We start from the raw sequence: 19099 nt of genomic DNA, 5'->3' as shown, positions 1-19099 counted from the left end.
GGATATAACATGTAGGGAGATAACTCAGTTGGGAAAGTTCTTGCCTTGAAAGCAGGAATACCTGAGTTCCATCCCCAGAAGTCATACAAAAATACCCAGACGTGGTGATGCATGCTTGCAATCCCAACACTCAGGAGGTGGAGACAAGTGGATTCCTGGAGCTCATTGGCTAGGTAGCCCAGAATAATTAGTGAGTTCCAGGCCAGTGAAAAGACCCTGTTTCAACAAATAGGGTGGATGGCACCAGAGAAACAAGACTGACCTCTAGCCTCTATGTGTACATATGTACACACACACACACACACACACACACACACACACACACACACACGCAACCACCCAAATATATTCCAGACTCGGGTATGGGTAGGATGTATAATCATGGACAAAACTGCAAGTTCTTTTATCTTTAGTTTCTTCACATAGAAAACAGAGTGAGAGTGACAATCCAACCATAAGGAATTGTGATGGATAACCTCAGTTTGCCTTTCTGGAGGCAGCACACAGAGGTGATTCAGGCCAGTAGCTTGTAAGACTAACTTGTGCTAAGCCTTCCATTCACATGGGGGTAGCCTGGGGACTAGAGTGAAGAGGCAGTTCAGGTCAGAACCCATGGCTGCCTTTCCAAGTGTGCCTTCCTCCTCTTGCCATCCATACTGCGGGTATGTGTGTCACAAATGTGCTTTTTCTGGCCCACCATTTCCTCTCCTCTGAGAAGAGTTTTACTCAAAGGTGCCTTAGCTGGCCTCCATTGCCTCCTGACCACCCCTATTGCCCAGTTCGTCTATCTCCACTCATCTGTAAGAACTGAGATAAGAAGATGGGCAGCGGGATCTTCTGCTCTGTCTACCTATAATCCCTTCCCTTTAGAAAGCACCCCACAAAGCAAGTGTCCTTATCATCAGTTCCCAGAAGATCCTCGCTCCAGTTTTCATCATCTTAAGTCCTGATCATTTTCTTCTGCTTGGCACTACCCAGCTGAGTGAGGTGACTAAAGTCTACCTAGCACTCTGCTCCCATGCCTATGGAGCTTCCTGTGGAAATACAACTTGTGATCTGATAAAATCCAATCAGCCCCCACTTCCCTAAGTCAGGACCATGTTATCAGTTGAGCAACCTTGCTTTGACCTAATCTAAATCAGGGAGAAGTCTGTCAAGAGATGTTCAGGCTCAAATATGGCTCTCATCCTAGATGCCTCTGAAATGAACCTGGGATAAGTGTTGCTCTCCAGTGATGTGCCAAACTAGATAATCTAGGGAGTTTTGTCTCTCCAGTGGTTGTCAAGACAATAAAGGCAGGAGAGAGAAGCAAAAGACAGGAGGGTAGGTGTGATGGCCCCCAGAGAAGAAGTGGACAGGGAAGGGCAAGCGTTGAAGAATGTGTTCAGGGAGGCCCGCATGGAATTCCAATCATCTTCATTTCCTGGGGTAACAGCTCTGAATGGCCCCTCAGGTTGATTAAAAGGCTTTTGTTAGATTCTAGTTATTAATCACCTGCAGATGCTGGGAATGTGTCCCTCTGCGAGGGAGCATTTGAGATTATTGCTTAATTAACAAGGTTTATAACAGCGCTAATGTGTCCTATTAAAAAAGTTATAAAAATTAACCAGAACGCAATGCTGCGGCTCATTTAGAAAGCTGAGATACTCTGCAAAAGGTCATTGGACCTTAATAAGGTTTCACTGTGGTTTTGGAGCTTGTCATCGGAGCCAGACCCGGCTCTGTCCTCCAGCTTTCATCTTCCTAAAGCAGGGTCAGCATTCTCCCACAGGACTGCTACCTGGGAGGGAACGATTTGAACATCAAAGAGACGAGAAAATCCTCCCAATGCTGTGAGTGTGAAGGTTTCTGCCACTTTTATATGCCCAACAAGACAAAGTATGCTCACATCACACACAAAATAAATACAAACAGTCCCAATCCTGCCAGACGGCTTGCCCAGAAGGAACCAGCTAAAGGCATGCTGGAATCATTCGAATAATTAGGCTAAACATGGTGGCTGTATGGTGGGATGGCAGGAGACCTCCAACCTGCCTGGCCGTAGTGAAAAAGTAAAACATCAACCTCATATTTCAGTACGGCAAGAGACTCCTGCTGGCACTTGAAGCCTGAAACCCAGGTCTGGCTTGGCTCACTCTGCCATAGCTGAGGGTCCTAGGAAACCTCCAAGAAAAAAGAACTGAGCCAGACACAGTGCTCTGGGACACACGGTAGAAACACTAAGAGGTCATGGAGAGTCAGTCTCTTGGGCGGGGGTGGGGGGTGGGGTAAGATCCCAAGCAAATCTGCTGTGGTTGGCACTAACTGGCACCACAGGACACGGGGAGGGGCTGTGACTATCCCAGGCTTGAGGAATGACACTTGTAAATCCCCTGAGGTGAGAGGGAGTGAGGCTTGTTCAGTTCTTTCTGCTAATAACTAAAAGCTACAGCCAGAGCTATAGGCAGCGGCCAGACTGTGAACATGCCCGAATGTCATGCTAAGTTTACTCTCTAATCTTGGGAACTCTGAACTGGCTGGGGTGGGTGGTAGTAAGAGGTCGTATCTGTTTTCTGAGAGGTCAACCTGGTTACATAGTAAGGAGAAGGGTCTGGAGGCATTGGGGGAAAAAACAACAACATGGTTAGGTCTGAATTCTGAGAGCAGTTGGTCTGGACAGACAGAGGGGGTTTGAGAGTTGTTTAGAAACAGGAAGGATAGAGAGGCAGGAATGTGGGGGGCAGAGAGGGATGCACCTGTCTGGTTATGCTATTCATTAAGAGGGAACACAGAGGGCCGAAGGCTGCATGGTAAAGGTCAATTCTTTTAAATGCTTACTTTATGTAAGCCCAGAACAAGATGCTCATAAATAAAGCTGAGCTTCTAATGGAGACAAGGGGGAAAGATAATCATCAAATAAGCAAGAAATGCTGGGCAGAACCTTTAACAGGGGCAGTATAGCAGAGAGCAGTTGAGGCAGGAGGATGACTAGGAGCTTGTGGCCAGCCTGGTCTATGGAGTAAGAGACCTTGTCTTAAAAAACAAAGATGAAAATCAAGCACATAGGCTTTCAGCCAAGGAAGCAAAGGAAGAGGGGAAATGACCAGTAAATGGCCAAAGATTTCTGTTATCTGAAGAGAAACAAGAATAAGAGAGAAAGGGAAAAGCCATATCTAGTGTGGGGCAGGGTCAGTTCCCAGGTCTCGCTCGGGGCTTCGTGTGTTCAGCCTTGTTCAGTGTTGGGACTACCCTGGGCCGTGAGCACGGGGGAAGTCAGCTACAGCTTCTTGTAATGGAGGCACTCTCGGCAGTTAACTTCATGCCCAAACATGACAGTTGTCTGAGGGCACCTGGGACCTGCTGAGTCCCACGCTGACAAGTGTAACAGAATTGGAGGTTGGCACCTACCGCGTGAAGCAGGGCTGCCTTCTCGAGAAGGCCTTTCTCAGGGTGACCTCCCGAATAAAGCCGCACCATTTCAGACAGCAGCTGACTAAAGGTTACCTCTTATTATCTAAAAATAAGTGGCTGCCTTCTTCAATTAATCCAGGGCTAGCCAGGAGGGGAGACACCTGTGTTACATCGGAAAGGCTGCAGACCAGAGTGGAGAAAGCGTGGGTTTGAATCTAGACTCAGACGCCTTATGGCTGTGACCTTAGCTTAGCTGCCCAATCACTCAGTGTCTTGCCTCCTTGAGCTCTCGAACATACGACGGAACTGTCCACTCTCTGCTGCACATTCTCCTACCTACTCTGTGGCAGGGCCGGCTCTGCTTCAGCTCCCCAGGGGTCGCCCCTCCAAGGGATGGCCTCTGCAATCCCAAGCTGCCTACTGCTGTCTTTCACTTCCTTGGGAGACTGGCTCTTTAGCACCTCCCCGACCTCACTCTCAACTCTCAAGCCACTTGTCCCTTTGAGCCACTTCACTTGAGGTTGCTGGTCTCTGCCTTGCCCAGTGTAACTCTCAGCTGGAACACCATCTGTTCCAGCAGGCCTCCTCCCCGACAGAGCTGATGCAGCCCTTGGTTCCATCACATTGTGGGTGAAACTCAGAGGACCCAAAGTCGCCTGACTGCATCATAGATTACATTTGTCATTTGGACCCAGAATGTGCTCAACTACAGGACCTGCTCAAATAAGGCATTCACCTCACTGAGTCTCACTTTCTTCACCGGGATGTGGCAGAGCCTGGCCATTTAGAGAACAATGGTGAGGAACAGACTCCAAAGCCACCCTTGGCTTCCTGGATTTACCTCTGCTGGCTATTATAACTTGGGGAAAAAGTACCTACTACCTCCGTGGCCCAGTTACCTTAACTGTGAAAAGGATAGTAACAGCAGCCAACAGCAGGGTTGTTGATAGGATGGAGAGTTCATATATATATACACAACTGTTTAAGACAGATGTTTTAATATAATAGTATATAACAAGTACTCAGAATAATTAGCAGTTACTATATTCACTCTGCGCCTTATACCATATTCCTTACTTTGTACTGATCGTACAATACTGTTGTTCTTATATTTAGCTTCCCCATGAGACTGAGCTCCTTGTAGATGCACTCTGTGTTTTGTCCTTTGTGTTCTCAAAACCCAGGAGAGGGTCTAGAAAAGAGTAAGAACTTAGGGAATGGATGGGGAAGAGGAAGAAGAGGGTGTGAAGGTAAGGAAGGGGAGAAAAGAAAGAGAATGGGGGAAAGAAGGAAAGGAAGGAGGGAGAGAGGGAAGATGGAAAGGGAGTGTGGGGAACATCCGTATCTTTGGGTGACAAACGACTCCCTGATTCTCTGGCCACCATCCCCAACGCCAAGAAGGAAGCCGTACCAACTGCTGCTCATCTCACTGATGGCTCTAGACATGGCTAAAATAAGAAATTTCCCCAGCCTGCACCTCGACTGCTCCCTAGACACACCCCTTGCCCATCTGCGCTCACCCTCTGTCCAAGATGCTTCGGCCTCCTGAAGCACCTCTCCACACTAACCCCGTCCCTGTCTGAGGAGCACTGAAGGCCCTCTTCAGCAGCCTTCTCCCTGAGATTCTTCCCGGCTTTGCCAGCGAGGCATCCTCCCCTCCCGACAATTCCCAGCACAACCACTGTCCCTCTTGCATGGCATGCTACACCCTTGAGCTGTATTTGTGTCCACATTCATTTGTCATGTCCAGTGTGAGATCTCTGGTGACAGCTATGGTGTCTGCCTCTATGCTCTTGTGTCCCACACGGTGCCTGGCACACAGGGGCTTCAGTAAGCATTCACCGAATTGAAACCTGCATGACACGTGTCTGACAGAGTAAAGGACAGGGTGTCCAGCACTGCGCTCCCACCGGGTGTGCTACCTCTGACGATGCTTAGCTTGTGAGGAGAGAGGGGTGGCTTCGGGATTGCATCCTTCTTTTTTTTTGTGGCGACTCCCGTGACACTTCTGTTTTTCAGAACATCTGTTCCCCAGATCATGACTGCCAAGTTCTTCGTGTACTTAGAATCTCCTTGAGTTACTTGTAGCTGGTGCCATTTCTCCTCATCAACCCAAATCCCACTGCCCAGATGAACCTGGAAAAGATAACAGCACATCTGTTTAGTCCGACAGGAAGGCAGCTGGAGGCCGCTTTTGTCCTTTAAAACACTGCTTCTCCACTCTAAGGGATGCTGCTGCAGATGCCATGACAGCACCGCTTACAGAATTCTTGCAATGCATCCGGCCTTATTCTAAAGCTCCGACTTCGCTCTCTTACCCAGAAGGTGCAATGAATGGGAAGATCCCGTTCAGTGATGTGAAGTGACTTTAGAAGTCACTCAACTTGTGAGCGGCAGATCTGGGATTCTAAATGCTATGACACAGGTGCTCGGAGCCTGACCCGTGCTCGGGACATTATGCGCTCATGTGTGTTACGCTCTCGAAATGTCAGAGCCTCTTCTACCTGCACATTCTGAGGCACACCTCCTGCTGACATGGGGGAGGCTGCGTGCAGGACTCACCCAGCTGTCGCAATCACTGGTGCCTAGGCCTCCGCTCCAAGACTCTGAATTATTTAGTCTGGGTGTGGCCCAGACACCAGGATGCTTTAGCTCCCTAGATAATTCCAATTTAGAGCTGAGTTCTAAACCCCTGCCAGCTGGCAGGAGCAGAGCAGTTGCCTGGCTCTGCAGCCAGCGGGAGGGAGCTGGGCGAGTCCTTCTCCAGCTCAGACTGCAGCTTCCCTATCTACCAAGTGGGAGACTTGGATTGCATCTCAAAGTTCATCTCTCTGGCTCAGAACACCGAGGGGTTTAAGAAATTAAATGCAACCACAACGTATCCGGTTTGATTTTGGTAGCACACACACCAGAACACAATCTTGTGCTCCCTAGAAGAAGAAACAGCCAGAGTGATAAGTGAGAGCCAAGAAATCACTGTACCCTCTCTGCTTCCAGCAGAGAGCTATAGCTTTAAAATTTGTCCCCAGTTGTGGCCTGTAACGACATGCAAACCAATACTAATATTCATCATTAAAAATAAAAAAGTTTTGACCTTGACATAGCCGTTTAGGCTGAGTTTCTGTTGAGCTTGTGGAAGAAAGAAACAGACTCTGAGGGGTGGACGGGAGGGGCCTGCTAATCAGCTGGTCTGTCCAAGGGCTGTGAGAAGGCTCTGCCAAAGGCCTTTGTTGTCATAAAGACCTGCAGGTCATCACCAAGGCATGGTCAGGAGACATCTAGGAGAGGTCTTGGCCTGAGATGGCATACACATATACAGATTGATGGCAGAATGTATGAACAATTGCTCAAGAAATGATTAAAGATTCTTCTACTCAAACTTGGCTTGGGAAGAAAGGTGGACACAGAGATGGGCAGCCAGGCCAGCCGGTAATACTTCCTTCATCAATTACTGAGGTTTTCTAACTATCAAAACAAACAACCAGGCAACTCACTCTCGTTGCTAAGTAAATGTTCTGCAGGCCACATCTAGCATCACCTCCTTTTGCTCAAAAGATCATTCAGCCCACTGTATGAGGACAGATAACCAGATCCACCTGGCCTCTCTGTGCTGAGCATTTCTGTACTGCAAATCAGTTTGTTCTGCTCAGACAGTTGAGCAGCCCTGGGGTGAGACGTGCCGCCTGGAGCTGGCTTAGCAAGCAGAGCCTAAGGCCAAATTTGGCCTTTTCCCCTGTTCACATTTGAATTGCAGGTGGGCAGTCTATGCCAGGTGGGTACGCATGCTGAGGCAAGGTCCCTGATGGAGCTGTGTCCCTCCCTTGATGACACTCTGAAGCCACCCACACAAGCTTCCTGAGGTGGGAGGGAGACAAGGGACTTCACTCTAGACTAGATTCTGAAAGAAAAAAAGCAGAGACATATGAAGCAACTCTCCTGCATCAGCTTTTTGGCTACTGGGATCTAAGCCTACACTACAGCACCTGGCATAATTTGTTACTCTGGGTGAAAGATGAAGTCATGTAGGCCCGTGTTCTAGAAGAAAAAGGAGCCATATTACTGAGTACCTATAATGAACTCAACTTCCTTAATCCTCATAAGGACCTTAAGAGTTAGAAGTTGGAAACACAAATTCGGGGGTGGGGGGTGGGGGGGGGGACGGGACTAAATTACTTTCCCCAAGACATGCAATCAGCTAATTTAAAAATCAAAATTCAGTCCCAAATCTGTGTAGTCCAGTCAGTTCTTGCCCTCCTGGCCTGCCCTGCCATAGCCTGAGTGGCAAGGTGGAGCTAATGTGGTTGGAAAGTGCACACCTAACGCAGCAAGCCCTGCTTATTATAGGTTTCTCTTTGAGTCTTCTGCACCTGTAGGCCACATCCTGTCCCAGATCCCAGTATAGCATTCCACAGGCAGATAGAGACTGGAAAAAAGCCCGCTGACTGGCTTTCTTGCCAGTGGCTGCCCCGTTCAGCTCACCCTGTAATCACTGACATCCACTTCCCTAAAACACTGCTTTCCTCTTTTAACTAGATGGCCCCGGCAGTCTTCAGGTCTATGTTTTTATGTCAACCCTTTGGAATTTGGAATGGCTCCCTATTTCTTATCACAGCAGATCTGACCTCCTCAGCCTGGCTCCATTCTATCACTAATTCAGTAAGTCCATCCCTCTAGAAAGTCTCTGAACACATCCACCTCCTTCTTCCAGTGCTTGAACAGGAGGGGGATGGGCTCTGAGCTGCCAGCCCTGGTCTGGACCCTGTCTCTTCCGTCTGTCAGCTGATTACCATGGGTCAGGGCTTGTCGCCATACTTCCCTAAGCCTCACTTTTCCCAACCACACAGATCATCCTCTAGCTCTTGGAGGGGTAATCAAGTACTAAATGAGATGAACTAGACGTAAGGAGAACATACAGCTAGTGGTTGCTACACCCCTTGCCCCTTCTTTTCCCATTGGCACCTCTGCTTTCACATTCCTCTGGTCTGGAAAAGAAGGGATGTCCTTAAGATGACAGATTCCTGTCATTTTAAGCTACTCAGGTTTCCATACTCAGTCCAATCACAGATTCCTTGTCAGGTTTCCATACTCAGTCCACAATCCAGGAAATGTTATTTAACTGCCACAGAGTTAGGTTACACTCCTTATGAAGAACCAGCTCATCTACAGCCATCACTACCCGACTCAGTCTCACCTGTCACAGCACATTCCAGTGGAGAGAGGTCAAGGCTCTCCCCTTCTGCTTCTTGCAGAGTGATCAAGACCAGTCTAAACTCAGAGCATACTCAATGTACGAGCATATTTAATATATCTTCATGCTTTGGCTTCATCTCCGATGAGCAGCTCTTCCTCAGAGAACAAAATATCTTTTGGCATCCACCTGAGTACAATGCCAGTGCCATAGCACAGAAAGAAATGGTCCCCTGGCCTCAGGAAGACCCATCATAGGTCCACGTTGAGCAACTGAGACCAGGGCTGCCAAGGTCAGCACACTCATGGCTACCTAGAGCAGTGTGCAGTTCCCAGGGACACAGCAAGACAGACTGCAAAAAGCACTGGCCTAGAAACTAGGACACTTGGCTTTCAGTTCCCACCTGCCCTTAACCTGTCACACAGCTTAGATTAGGCCCTGCTCTGGGTGCATTTTCAAGATCTGTTACATAATGTGCAAATATAAGTCATACTGTTTAATGGTCTTTGCAATTTTATAATACAATGGGGTGTTTTCTTTAATATAAATAAAAACATCTTAGATAAGCAATGGACTTATCAAAATCAGAAACTGATCTGGGTGGCAAACCCCATTCAGGTAAACTACAGTAACATTTGATAAAAAATGTTAGCTTTCCTTATCAGGTAAGGTTATAAAAAATATGGCATCTGGTAGGACTGGACTTCCAAGAATTACTTTGTGATGTATGATATAGGATGAAACTCATTTCTAGTGGCAATGGATCAGATTCCAGTGATCCAGGCCTTGCAGAGCTCCAGTCTTCTGTTTGGACAGAAGAAAGGCCCAGGCAAGACAGCAGGAACAAGGCCATCATTTGGGATGTGACGCCTACTGCTGTGAGGAGCTGTCGTCCATTCCTAGTGTCTGCTTCCCTCCCTTCCTGTTCCAAAAGTCCTCTGCCTGACTACAAATTAGCCTCAAAGAAAAGTTGGGTGAGGTTTAGAGCAGTGGCTGGGAAAAAGAAAAAGAGACATTTTCCAGAAGCTTTTAATGTGTGTGTTAAAAATTAAAGGAGGTTTAGAGACCTATTTTCTTGGGAGAGAATGTTACTTTTGCAGCAGGGCTCAGAAGCTGCCTGGCAGCCCTCAAAGCAAAAGAGAAATAGATGTTTCTTGGAAGTTTCTTAAGAAAAAAATTCTTCAATCACTCCACAATGTGATCATGACTAAAAGGAAATCAAGAGTCCCAGAACGGTTCGCCCATTCTAGCTTCACCTTGGGCGGTTTACCAAACTTAGCTACACACTTACAGTCTGAAATGGCCCATGGAAAGCATCAATATGATGTGCTTTTTACAGACAAGGACCTGCCTGATGTCACACAGTACGAAAGTAGTTATGTCATGACCTAAGGCTTGAGCTTCCAACCTTACTCCCGCAAAGCTTACTGTGAACGTCTGAGGAGCGAAGCAAAGACAAGACCTAGGCCCTGGGCCATCAAGTCCTCTCCCTGCAGAGGAGCAAGTGCTCCATGAGAGATACCGGGCATGGCAGCACACCCGAGAGAGCCCTGAAGAGAAACATGTTTCTTTTCCTCAGCTTGACAACATGTTCAGGCCAGACAGTTGTGGGGATGTATCTCGACAAACCAACTTGTACAACCTTTCCTTTGCACTAGGGGATGATATCAGATAAACAGAGACCACTCAAAGCACGAGGCAAGATAAACAAGCTGGCACAGATGACTCCTGGGGGCCAAGGAGAGGTGAGTGTGAAATGTGTGTGGTAGCGGCAGAATGTAACACTAAAGCTGGTTTTACCAGGGCCTCGACAAAGGGCTCTGACAACAGACTTTTCCTTACCACCAAGGCTTATATGTTCTTTCATGACTTGTTTTCAGGAGCCATGAGAGAAATATGAGGAATTAGGTGTAGCCCTAGAGTTGTGGGCCAGTGACTTGAGGACAAGGGGTATGGCTCATTTATCCTTGTATCCCCAGGATATAGTGTGTGTGTGGGGGGGGGGGCTGGGAACATCTGTAAATGTTGAATGAATATACACTGAATTGCTATCTACAAATGGGTAATTCACTTTGAGTTAACCTTATATTCTCTGGGCATCTGGGTTCATAGAAAGATAGGAAGAATTTCATCGAACTATTAAAGGAACTCCTTTTTAATTTTTTTCTCATTACTAAGCTGTTCTAAAATGTTAGGTTAGTTTCATAGTTATTTTGACACAATGGTTTTTTTAAAGAGGAAGAAGGAGAAGTCCCAGGAAACCTATGCTACCATGCCATAAATTCCACAGTCACCCGGGGCTGGGCTGGGAGGCTAGCTAGCCACCCTGGGCTTCAGAAGGCCCCCGCCATACTCTCCACCTTTCCTCTGACTAGCAAACACCTGGGGGATGGATATCGAGCTGAAAACACTACCTTGCCATTTTCTAGGATATACTTGTCCATGACAGGTGCAGGAGCGGGGTAATAGGACGACGTATTTGCTTCCTCACTGAAAGTGCTCCGTAACTCCGGCTCGGGCTCGAGACATTCTGACTTTACTTTTTCCAAGTCAATGGCGGGACCTAGGCAGTTAAGAAAAGAGATCTGTCTAGAACTCCAAGGAAAATAAAAGGCAAATATTCTTAACTATGCATCTATCAGCACATAGTGGCACTATAAAAAAAAAAGCTACCTTATTTTTGTTCTTTATGCTACACTTAAACCCAGACTCTAAGCACTATGAGGCATGAATGTCACAAGGTGGAATCAGAGGGCAAGAATTAACTAGACTTCAGTGATTAGGTATGATTGAAGCACACCTTCTAGGGTGACAGTATCTATGTAGAATGGCAGGAAACTCAACTTCCTGCACAGAAGAGAGGGTCTGTTCAGACTGCTGGAGAAGGGATGACAATTACTAGAATATGCAAATTTTGGGCTAGCCAACAAACTTAATCTCTGGAGCCTGTGATGGAGAGGGCCATGTGAGCAAAGGGAAATGGGGAAAGCTGTGGGGAGAAATGAAAAGAACTCCTTCCAGGGACCTAGTATCTGAGCAAGGGCATTCCAACCAAGAAATTAAAATACAACACAGAGTGAACTCCTGATTGCTTGATACAGTGATCGTTCATATTTTTATTTTAATGCAATCAACACAAATTATGTGAGATTTAAACAGTGAAAGGAAGCTGGGGAAATGGTTGCTGTTTCTAGGGGGGCTATTTTTTTTCTTTACTAGCTTTTAAAATGACAGTTTTTTTAAATCACTCATTGTGTCTTGATTACCAAAGAACAGAGAAAATGGGTAAATATGGCAGAATAATTAACTTGTCTGTGAGAACAACTTCAAAAGTCTATAGTTTCACATTCTGGCCTTCACTAAAATTGTGGAGCTGTTTGCTGCTTTGTGTTTCACTTAAGTAAGTGATGAATTCAGGATTCAACTTCTTATCCAGGCCACATGGACAACTGGGTTCAAAGCTCTTTATTTGCTAAATCCTTGTGTGATGATCTGGTTGCAACTCTATGCTCAGTTGAAATATCCTAGATTTTGGCTAATGGAGGGAATGTGACTGTGAGTTTGCTGGTGGAAGTCCTTATGACAGAGTTTCCCAGAACAAGAATATCAACCCTGAGCTGCTGGCAGCTAGCAGCTGTCAATGAAAGATAGACTCTGCAGTCTCCAAAGATTTAAGCATGAGCTTTCCACAAAGCTGACCACAGAAAGGACAGAGAGCAGAATGGCACAGATAAAAGAACACACAGCATGTTGGTACAGACTGAGCTCCCACCCTGGCTCTGCATCTTTTAATTTCGTGACTATAAGTGAATGAGCTGCAGAAGAAGAAACTTGTGGCGTGAAGGACAGATAGCATCTTTATCTTTCTGACAGTATAACCTAAGTGTGCTTTATACAACATCAGGCCTGGCTCTTATTTTTCCCCTTATGGCCCAAACCTGGTAGGTGCTCTCCAAATGTTTACTTAAAAAGAAAGGAGCTTAACAAAGAATGAACTGAAAGTCTCCAAAGCACACGCCGAAGTTTCTCTACTACAGGTGTGAATTGTCAAGATATGAATAAGTAAAAACATTTGCTCTTTTCTCAGATCTGGAAAATGCAATTGCTCTACTTTCCCTTGAGGATAGGCTGAGGTGTTTGCTGTCTCATTCTGCTCTGCTGTTCAGTGACAGAAAAAGAGAAACAGGCTGAGAAGGCCATTGCATCCACTGGCTCTCAGGCCATCTTTGCAAGGTCCATGAAACCTCCTTCTTTTCAAGAGGGAAGACTGTTAGGCAAAGGCTCATGTCCCTAATCCTAGCACTCATACTTGGGAGGATCAGACACTGAAAGCCAGCCTCATCTGGATAGCAAGTTGCAGGCCAGCCTGGGATACATGACACCTTGTCTCAAACAAGGAGAATTCGACGGCTCAATGGCTGCCAAGGTAACTTTCACACGACATTGTTCCTCCTTGCTTCCCACCCCCTTACACTTAACATTAAGTCCCCCACCATGGCCCATGAAGGCCCAGGACAACCAGCCTCTCTCTGTCAGAAATTCAGATTGACTCCTTTGCTCAGTTTTGTATGTAGTGCTGTCCTAGGCCTCTGCACTATGAAATCAGTGTTGGAGGCTGCCTTTCTATCCACCCAGTTCCCAGTCTGATGGCTTCTTTCCGATGCCTTGCTCCTAGGTACAGTCTCTGTTCTAACTTGTAAGTTGTGTGTGCAGCCCCTGTCTCTTTGCAGTGTTATACTGTGAAGCTCTGTAAGAGCATGGCTTTTCTCATACTGCACCTCCAGAGCCAGCAGTAGTCCCTGGCACATGGTAGGCTCTTAGTAAGTTCACTATGACATGAGGACAGAGAGCCTGGAAGCGGTAGGTCTTTGATGGGTATACTGCTAAGTAGGGGTATTGGAGGAAGAAGTGTGGGTAGGAAGGAATGCCTGTAACCTTTTACAGTCCAGGAAGTAGAAATGGGGACTAGATAAACTTCAGAAGCAGCTACTCAGAATGGACAGTTCTGGAGGCTATGATCATAGACAAAGGACTCTGCATCCACAATGGCAGAGACTGGAAGGGCTGGAGTTGAGTGTCATTTCTCTGGCTCAATGTCCTGTTAGTCCATTCTCCTGAGAATCCTTTCTAATCCAAGTGGCCATCCTAGCACAGACACCTTCTCTTCGGTCTCAGAGGCTGTGCTTGTGTATTGTCCCCTTTGTCCAACTGCCCAAACTCCCAGGGTGACACAAGGTCTGACACAAATGCCACTTCTCCCATAAGACCACCACGATTCTTCAAATAGGGGCAACTGTCCCCTCCTGGCTTGGGATTAAACACCGGCTTCACATGTACTGCAGGAGGGCTGTGATTTAGCTCCAGTTGAAGCACTCCACCTTCCTTTGTACCCTCCCTGACACCATCTCCACTCCATAGATGCATCTAGTGCCTCAACTGAGCTGTGAAGCTGAGCAGAGGCAGGGACTGGACAGTCTTTTTATGTCAGAGACCAGGGCTCATCTGGCACCCCGTCAAATTCTTGTCACAAGAGATAATATAACACATCTCTGGCCGGGCGGTGGTGGCGCACGCCTTTAATCCCAGCACTCGGGAGGCAGAGCCAGGTGGATCTCTGTGAGTTCGAGGCCAGCCTGGACTACCAAGTGAGTCCCAGGAAAGGCGCAAAGCTACACAGAGAAACCCTGTCTCGAAAAACCAAAAAAAAAAAAAAAAAAAAAAAAAAAACACATCTCTGACCTAGCCTCGCATGAAGGAAAGGACAACTTGACAACACTGAAAAATAAATGAATTAAACACAGACATACAGACACACACACACACACACACACACACACACACACACACACACACGGTGGTGGAGGGGAGCCTCAGTGTCTGGCACAGAGTGGGTACTTAGTCAACTAGCCCAACTGCCCATTCCTACACATCCACTTGTGTGCTTACTTTTGACTCTGGTAAACCATGGACTCAGTGAGTTGGGACCCTGCTGGTCTGGTTTAGCCCCTAGCACTTAGCACAAGACCCTGTGCAGAGGAGGCCTTGTAACCATTTCCACCCCCTTTCCTATGCTCAGACTCACCTCTTCAGGGTCCAGCAGAGCTCTGCCCAACATTGAGGCTACCGTACTGCTCTCAAGGATCAGCGTTCTTACCACCTTGAGTCAGAATCATTCAACACTGGTGGCAGCTCTCTGCCACAGTCTCCTTTCTCTGGCACACGGTATATACAGAAAGTACAAGCCAGGGCTACAGCCTCAGCAAGTGGGGCCTCTAGAGAAACTGGTCAAATGCACATCCTGACAATGATTTTCAGCAGATGTGGGGTTGACTCCAAGATAAATGATCTTAGAAAAGTCACTTCATCTCTGAACCTCAGCTTTCCCACTTACAAAGAGGTGACCAAGGGACACCATGCAGGCTGATGATGACTCCTGAAGAGCCAAGGACCGAGGCAGGCATACAACAGAGGCTCAGAAAATGGCAGATGAATGGGCAGAGAATGGAGTAGGGAGGGATGAATCAGTCAGTAATGCACGTGTTCAGTATTACAGAATCAGGAAAGAAAAGGACAAAATTCAACAAAACCCACCAACAACAAAAAGCCCCATGTTGTTTCCTTGGAGAGCAGAGGGAGGGTTCTAGTGCTTTTAATTTAAGACGTGGGGGGGGGGGCTTTATTGCAAATTTTAGTCGGCTCCACTCCCGATGTTGGCAATTTACATCTCATTACAACAAATGCTTCAGATTGCTGTTTTGCTTTTTAAAATTTCTGAGGCATTGTTCTGCCTCAAACACATGTGACCAAATTAGCCACAATAATAAGCGCTTGCGCTAGGGGACAACACTACCTTCTGGCTCGGATATTTTAGGTAACAAAGGAACTTTTTTCATTTTGTGGGAAGAGTAGGAATAAAAAGAAAGGCCTTTTGATCCTCTGGCATTCTGGTAGTGACACACACTTGAGGTTTATTTTGGGGAAAATACACCTTCCATGGAGAAAAACCTCTTAGCCAAGTAAAGAAAGCTTTTACAAGGGCACAAAAGGTAGTGCCTGTCTCCTCCTTCAGTCATTCATGAACTCTGTCACCACACAAACTCTGACACACAACCCACATGAACCCACTCACCACACAAACTCTGACACACAACCCACACAAACCCACTCACCACACAAGCTGTGACAAACCCACACAAATCCACTCACCACACAAGCTGTGACACACAACCCACACAAACCCACTCACCACACAAACTCTGACAAACAACCCACACAAACCCACTCACCACATAGCTCTGACACACAACCCACACAAACCCACTCACCACATAGCTCTGACACACAACCCACATGAACCCACTCCCCACACAAGCTCTGACACACAACCTACACAAACACTCACCACACAAACTCTGACAAACAACCCACACAAACCCACTCACCATACAAGCTGTGACACACAACCCACATGAACCCACTCGCCACACAAATTCAGACAAACAACCCACATGAATCCACTCACCACACAGCTCAGATACACAACCCACACAAACCCACTCACCACACAAACTGTGACACACAACCCACACAAACCCACTTACCACATAAACTCAGACACAGAACCCACATAAACCAACTTACCACACAAGCTCTGATACACAACCTACATAAATCTACTCACCATATAAGCTCTGTAAGAGACACTGAGGATTCTGGGACAAATAGAAAATATTTCAGCTCCGGTGAAGTTTGTAATTTATCATGTGAAATACTATTATGTATATATACAGATGTGATAGGTGCACAGTGGAGTTAGGCTAAGAGACAGGGTGTAAATCATATGTCCTATATCCTCTACCACTTTTAAGTCCTGGTGATTCCTCTTATAAAACATGGATTGAGTCATGGAGGAGAGCAGCCTGTTTGTTGGTAAAACAAAGAGATGAAATTATACTAAGCCTTTATCTTAACTCTGAAAAGTTGCCACTTGATGTGATTTCAAGAGGTCTAGAGGTCACCTGTGTCTTCAAATCATATACATGTTTAGACATCATAACTTCTGATTTATTTCAAAGAGTTCATGATATTAGATTTCCTCTTAAAAGGATTAAATCATATTTATTTCTGTAAGTCTACAATGAGTTTGAAGCCCAAGTCTAGGTTTCCAAAGTACAAAGCGAATCAAGTCAAAACTCCTAAATGTGAACAGAACACATAACTGTGGCACAGGAGCGTTTTAGATTAGAATAACAACGATCTGCTTTCTCGAAAAGAATCTGAACATGGACAGTGAAGTAATGATGAAGGAAATAAGCATGGGCCTTGGGAAGAGGGAGGTGATTCAGGCAGGGCAGGTAGATGTGCCTTTGAGGCCCAGGGCAGAGCAGGCCGGTCAGCCTCTGTGGACCTTATCGTGCCCTGGAGGATGGCCTTGGCCACTTTCACCTGCTACTGTGGCTACAAAGGCAGAGACGATCTGGCCCCATTCCTTCAGTGCAAATCTATTACATATCTGATAAGTGCCAGTGATAGGCTATGTGGCTTTGAGGGTTCGTAGTCAAGCATCTGGAGAAACAGGTGACAGCTGCTTGTCACAACTGCTGTGTAACTGACAAGAGGACTCTGGACAGAAGCAATAGCAGCCATGCTGCATCTGGAGAAGACTAGGATGTCTCAAAACAATGGATGTAAACGTGGAGGATGGGCAAGTGATGGTTGGGTGAGGCCTTTGGTGGGGTGTCTTCATACAGTGAAGACAAAGGGGACAAAACACAGGCTCCCCGGCTGACTCTGGGCAGTCTGACAATCTATAAATATTAGGGGAGGGAAAGGGGCAAGGCTCAGGGTTCAACCTTGTACTTCTTCATCTAACTCTACTTTCCAGAGGTTTCACAGGCTTTTCATGTCCTCTAATATTCACTCTACAGGACCCTCGCTTCCTCTGTCCTTCCCAGGGGTAAATGATTAAGTGATCCTAGAAGGCCTCAGGGAGAGCTGATCTGACTGCGCAGAGCTGGGCTGAAGTGGTCCAGCAATGTCATCAGCACAACTGGCGGCTCTTAGGTCTCTGGCCCCTGCCCTCTCCATTTCCTGAGTGTGGTCTGTGAACAAGGGCTGCCACGGGCTTTGTTGGGCTGAGGCGAAAGTCATTCTGGCATGAGGCCTGGCCTGGGTGAGATCCCAGCAGACTACAAGGAGGCCTCCCAGGTTGGCTAGGCTCTCAGAGAATCTGAACCGGAGAGCAGCAGAGGAGAAATGGACATGGGAAAAGGTATGAAGCCCTTTAAAAGAGGAAGTGGAAGTAGACCCAAGTCATGGTGTTGGGGAATCAAAGTATTTCTTAATTTGAGGACCCTTTTCAGTGACATGTTGGAAAAGGACAGGGCTGACACCTATTGATTGTCATCTATGTTAAGTATCTTAGAACAAAAATTCTCCTTAAAAAAAAAAATCTTTTCACCCTACTGTCATTGTTATTATATGTTTAACATCTCTGAGTAAGATATTTATGCAAAGAGGCAGAGGCAGAGCAGTCAGTCTTATTCACTGTTGTATCCTCAGCACCCAGCACCTATAAAATATTCATTAAGTAAGTGCCAAATAAAATAGGTTAAACATGATGGAAGTCCTGAAGACTGATCTCATTACCTCTTGGGAAGTTCAATGAGGCGCTGTGACGTGCATGCGTGTGGAAACTGCATAGATACTCACTGCTCAGATTCAGGGTTCTCGGGCTCCTGAGCCCTGCTCCTTCAACCTTGTACCTCATCTAACCCTACTTTCTATAGGTTTCACAGGCTCTTCGTGTCCTCTACTACTCACTCTACAGGACCCTCGGCTGGCTCCCCTGTCCTTCCCCTACTCTCCCAGATCATCTTTGAGAACCCCTGCAGTTGTGAGGGAGAGTGGGGGGGGAGGGGTCACCAGAACTCACTTCCACCTCTGGAAACTCTGAGCACATACTTTACCGGTCAGGTGAGTGCACTTTTTCATCTGTTGCTCTTTCACTCACCCCTGCCCAACTATTTGGCCCCCATCACATCAAAACAGAAAGAGACGGCCAAGGTGGCTGGGGTTTGTCCTGCCACAGAGCAGTGCTGAAGACCGCGCATGAGCACTTAATGCCTAGGAAATGGCCCTGGGTCCTTTCATCGGATGAGTTGGAGGGGCGAGAGTTTGAGGTGGGCACCAGTGGGGTGGAGAGCAGAAGGGCTTGTGTTGCCCACCGGCTCCTAAGGGGATGCCAATCGCAGCAGCCGACATGAGGGCAGGAGTTCCAGGGCGGCAGCATTTATTATGTGGCTGCACTTCCTCGACTAATCTTCCTTTCCAGAGATGTCCCAGGCTTTTCCTTCAGCTCTCCCTAGAAGTCAGCCTCTCTCACAACTCTAAAACTTCATTCAGACTTTCCTGTTGCATGTGGTACTGTTTATTCCCTCTTCTGTTGGAGAATCACAGCTAAATCCCTTAACGTGAGGCCCTCTAAAGACTCCTCCAGCACCCGCGCTGCAGTAGTGTAAA

At 46.9% G+C, this 19099-nt stretch overlaps 1 protein-coding gene and 1 long non-coding RNA gene across 17 annotated transcripts in view; one reads left to right on the top strand and one right to left on the bottom strand.

The window, feature by feature from the left end:
- LOC102924940 (AGBL carboxypeptidase 4) overlaps positions 1-19099 on the bottom strand; it is a 1182350-nt gene that overhangs the window by 198970 nt on the left and 964281 nt on the right. For 11 of the 16 annotated variants that reach the window (XM_076564757.1, XM_042271605.2, XM_076564760.1 and 8 more), the window contains 2 exons: positions 10993-11141; positions 5313-5526 (listed from right to left, as the gene is read on the bottom strand). The exons of the other annotated variants lie outside the window; for them this stretch is intronic. In XM_076564757.1, the coding sequence (XP_076420872.1) occupies positions 5313-5526; positions 10993-11141 (363 nt within the window). The remainder of the gene's footprint in view (positions 1-5312; positions 5527-10992; positions 11142-19099) is intronic. 16 annotated transcript variants of the gene reach the window in all.
- On the top strand, positions 6678-18372 carry LOC143271940 (uncharacterized). Its single transcript, XR_013049278.1, has 3 exons — positions 6678-6819; positions 10237-10323; positions 17506-18372. It is a non-coding gene; the product is annotated as an uncharacterized LOC143271940 (long non-coding RNA).

Source organism: Peromyscus maniculatus, chromosome 2, assembly GCF_049852395.1.
Source record: "Peromyscus maniculatus bairdii isolate BWxNUB_F1_BW_parent chromosome 2, HU_Pman_BW_mat_3.1, whole genome shotgun sequence".
Lineage (NCBI taxonomy): Eukaryota > Metazoa > Chordata > Mammalia > Rodentia > Cricetidae > Peromyscus > Peromyscus maniculatus.
The sequence above is the reverse complement of the archived record's forward strand: the minus strand, read 5'-3'. Positions and strand labels throughout refer to the sequence as shown.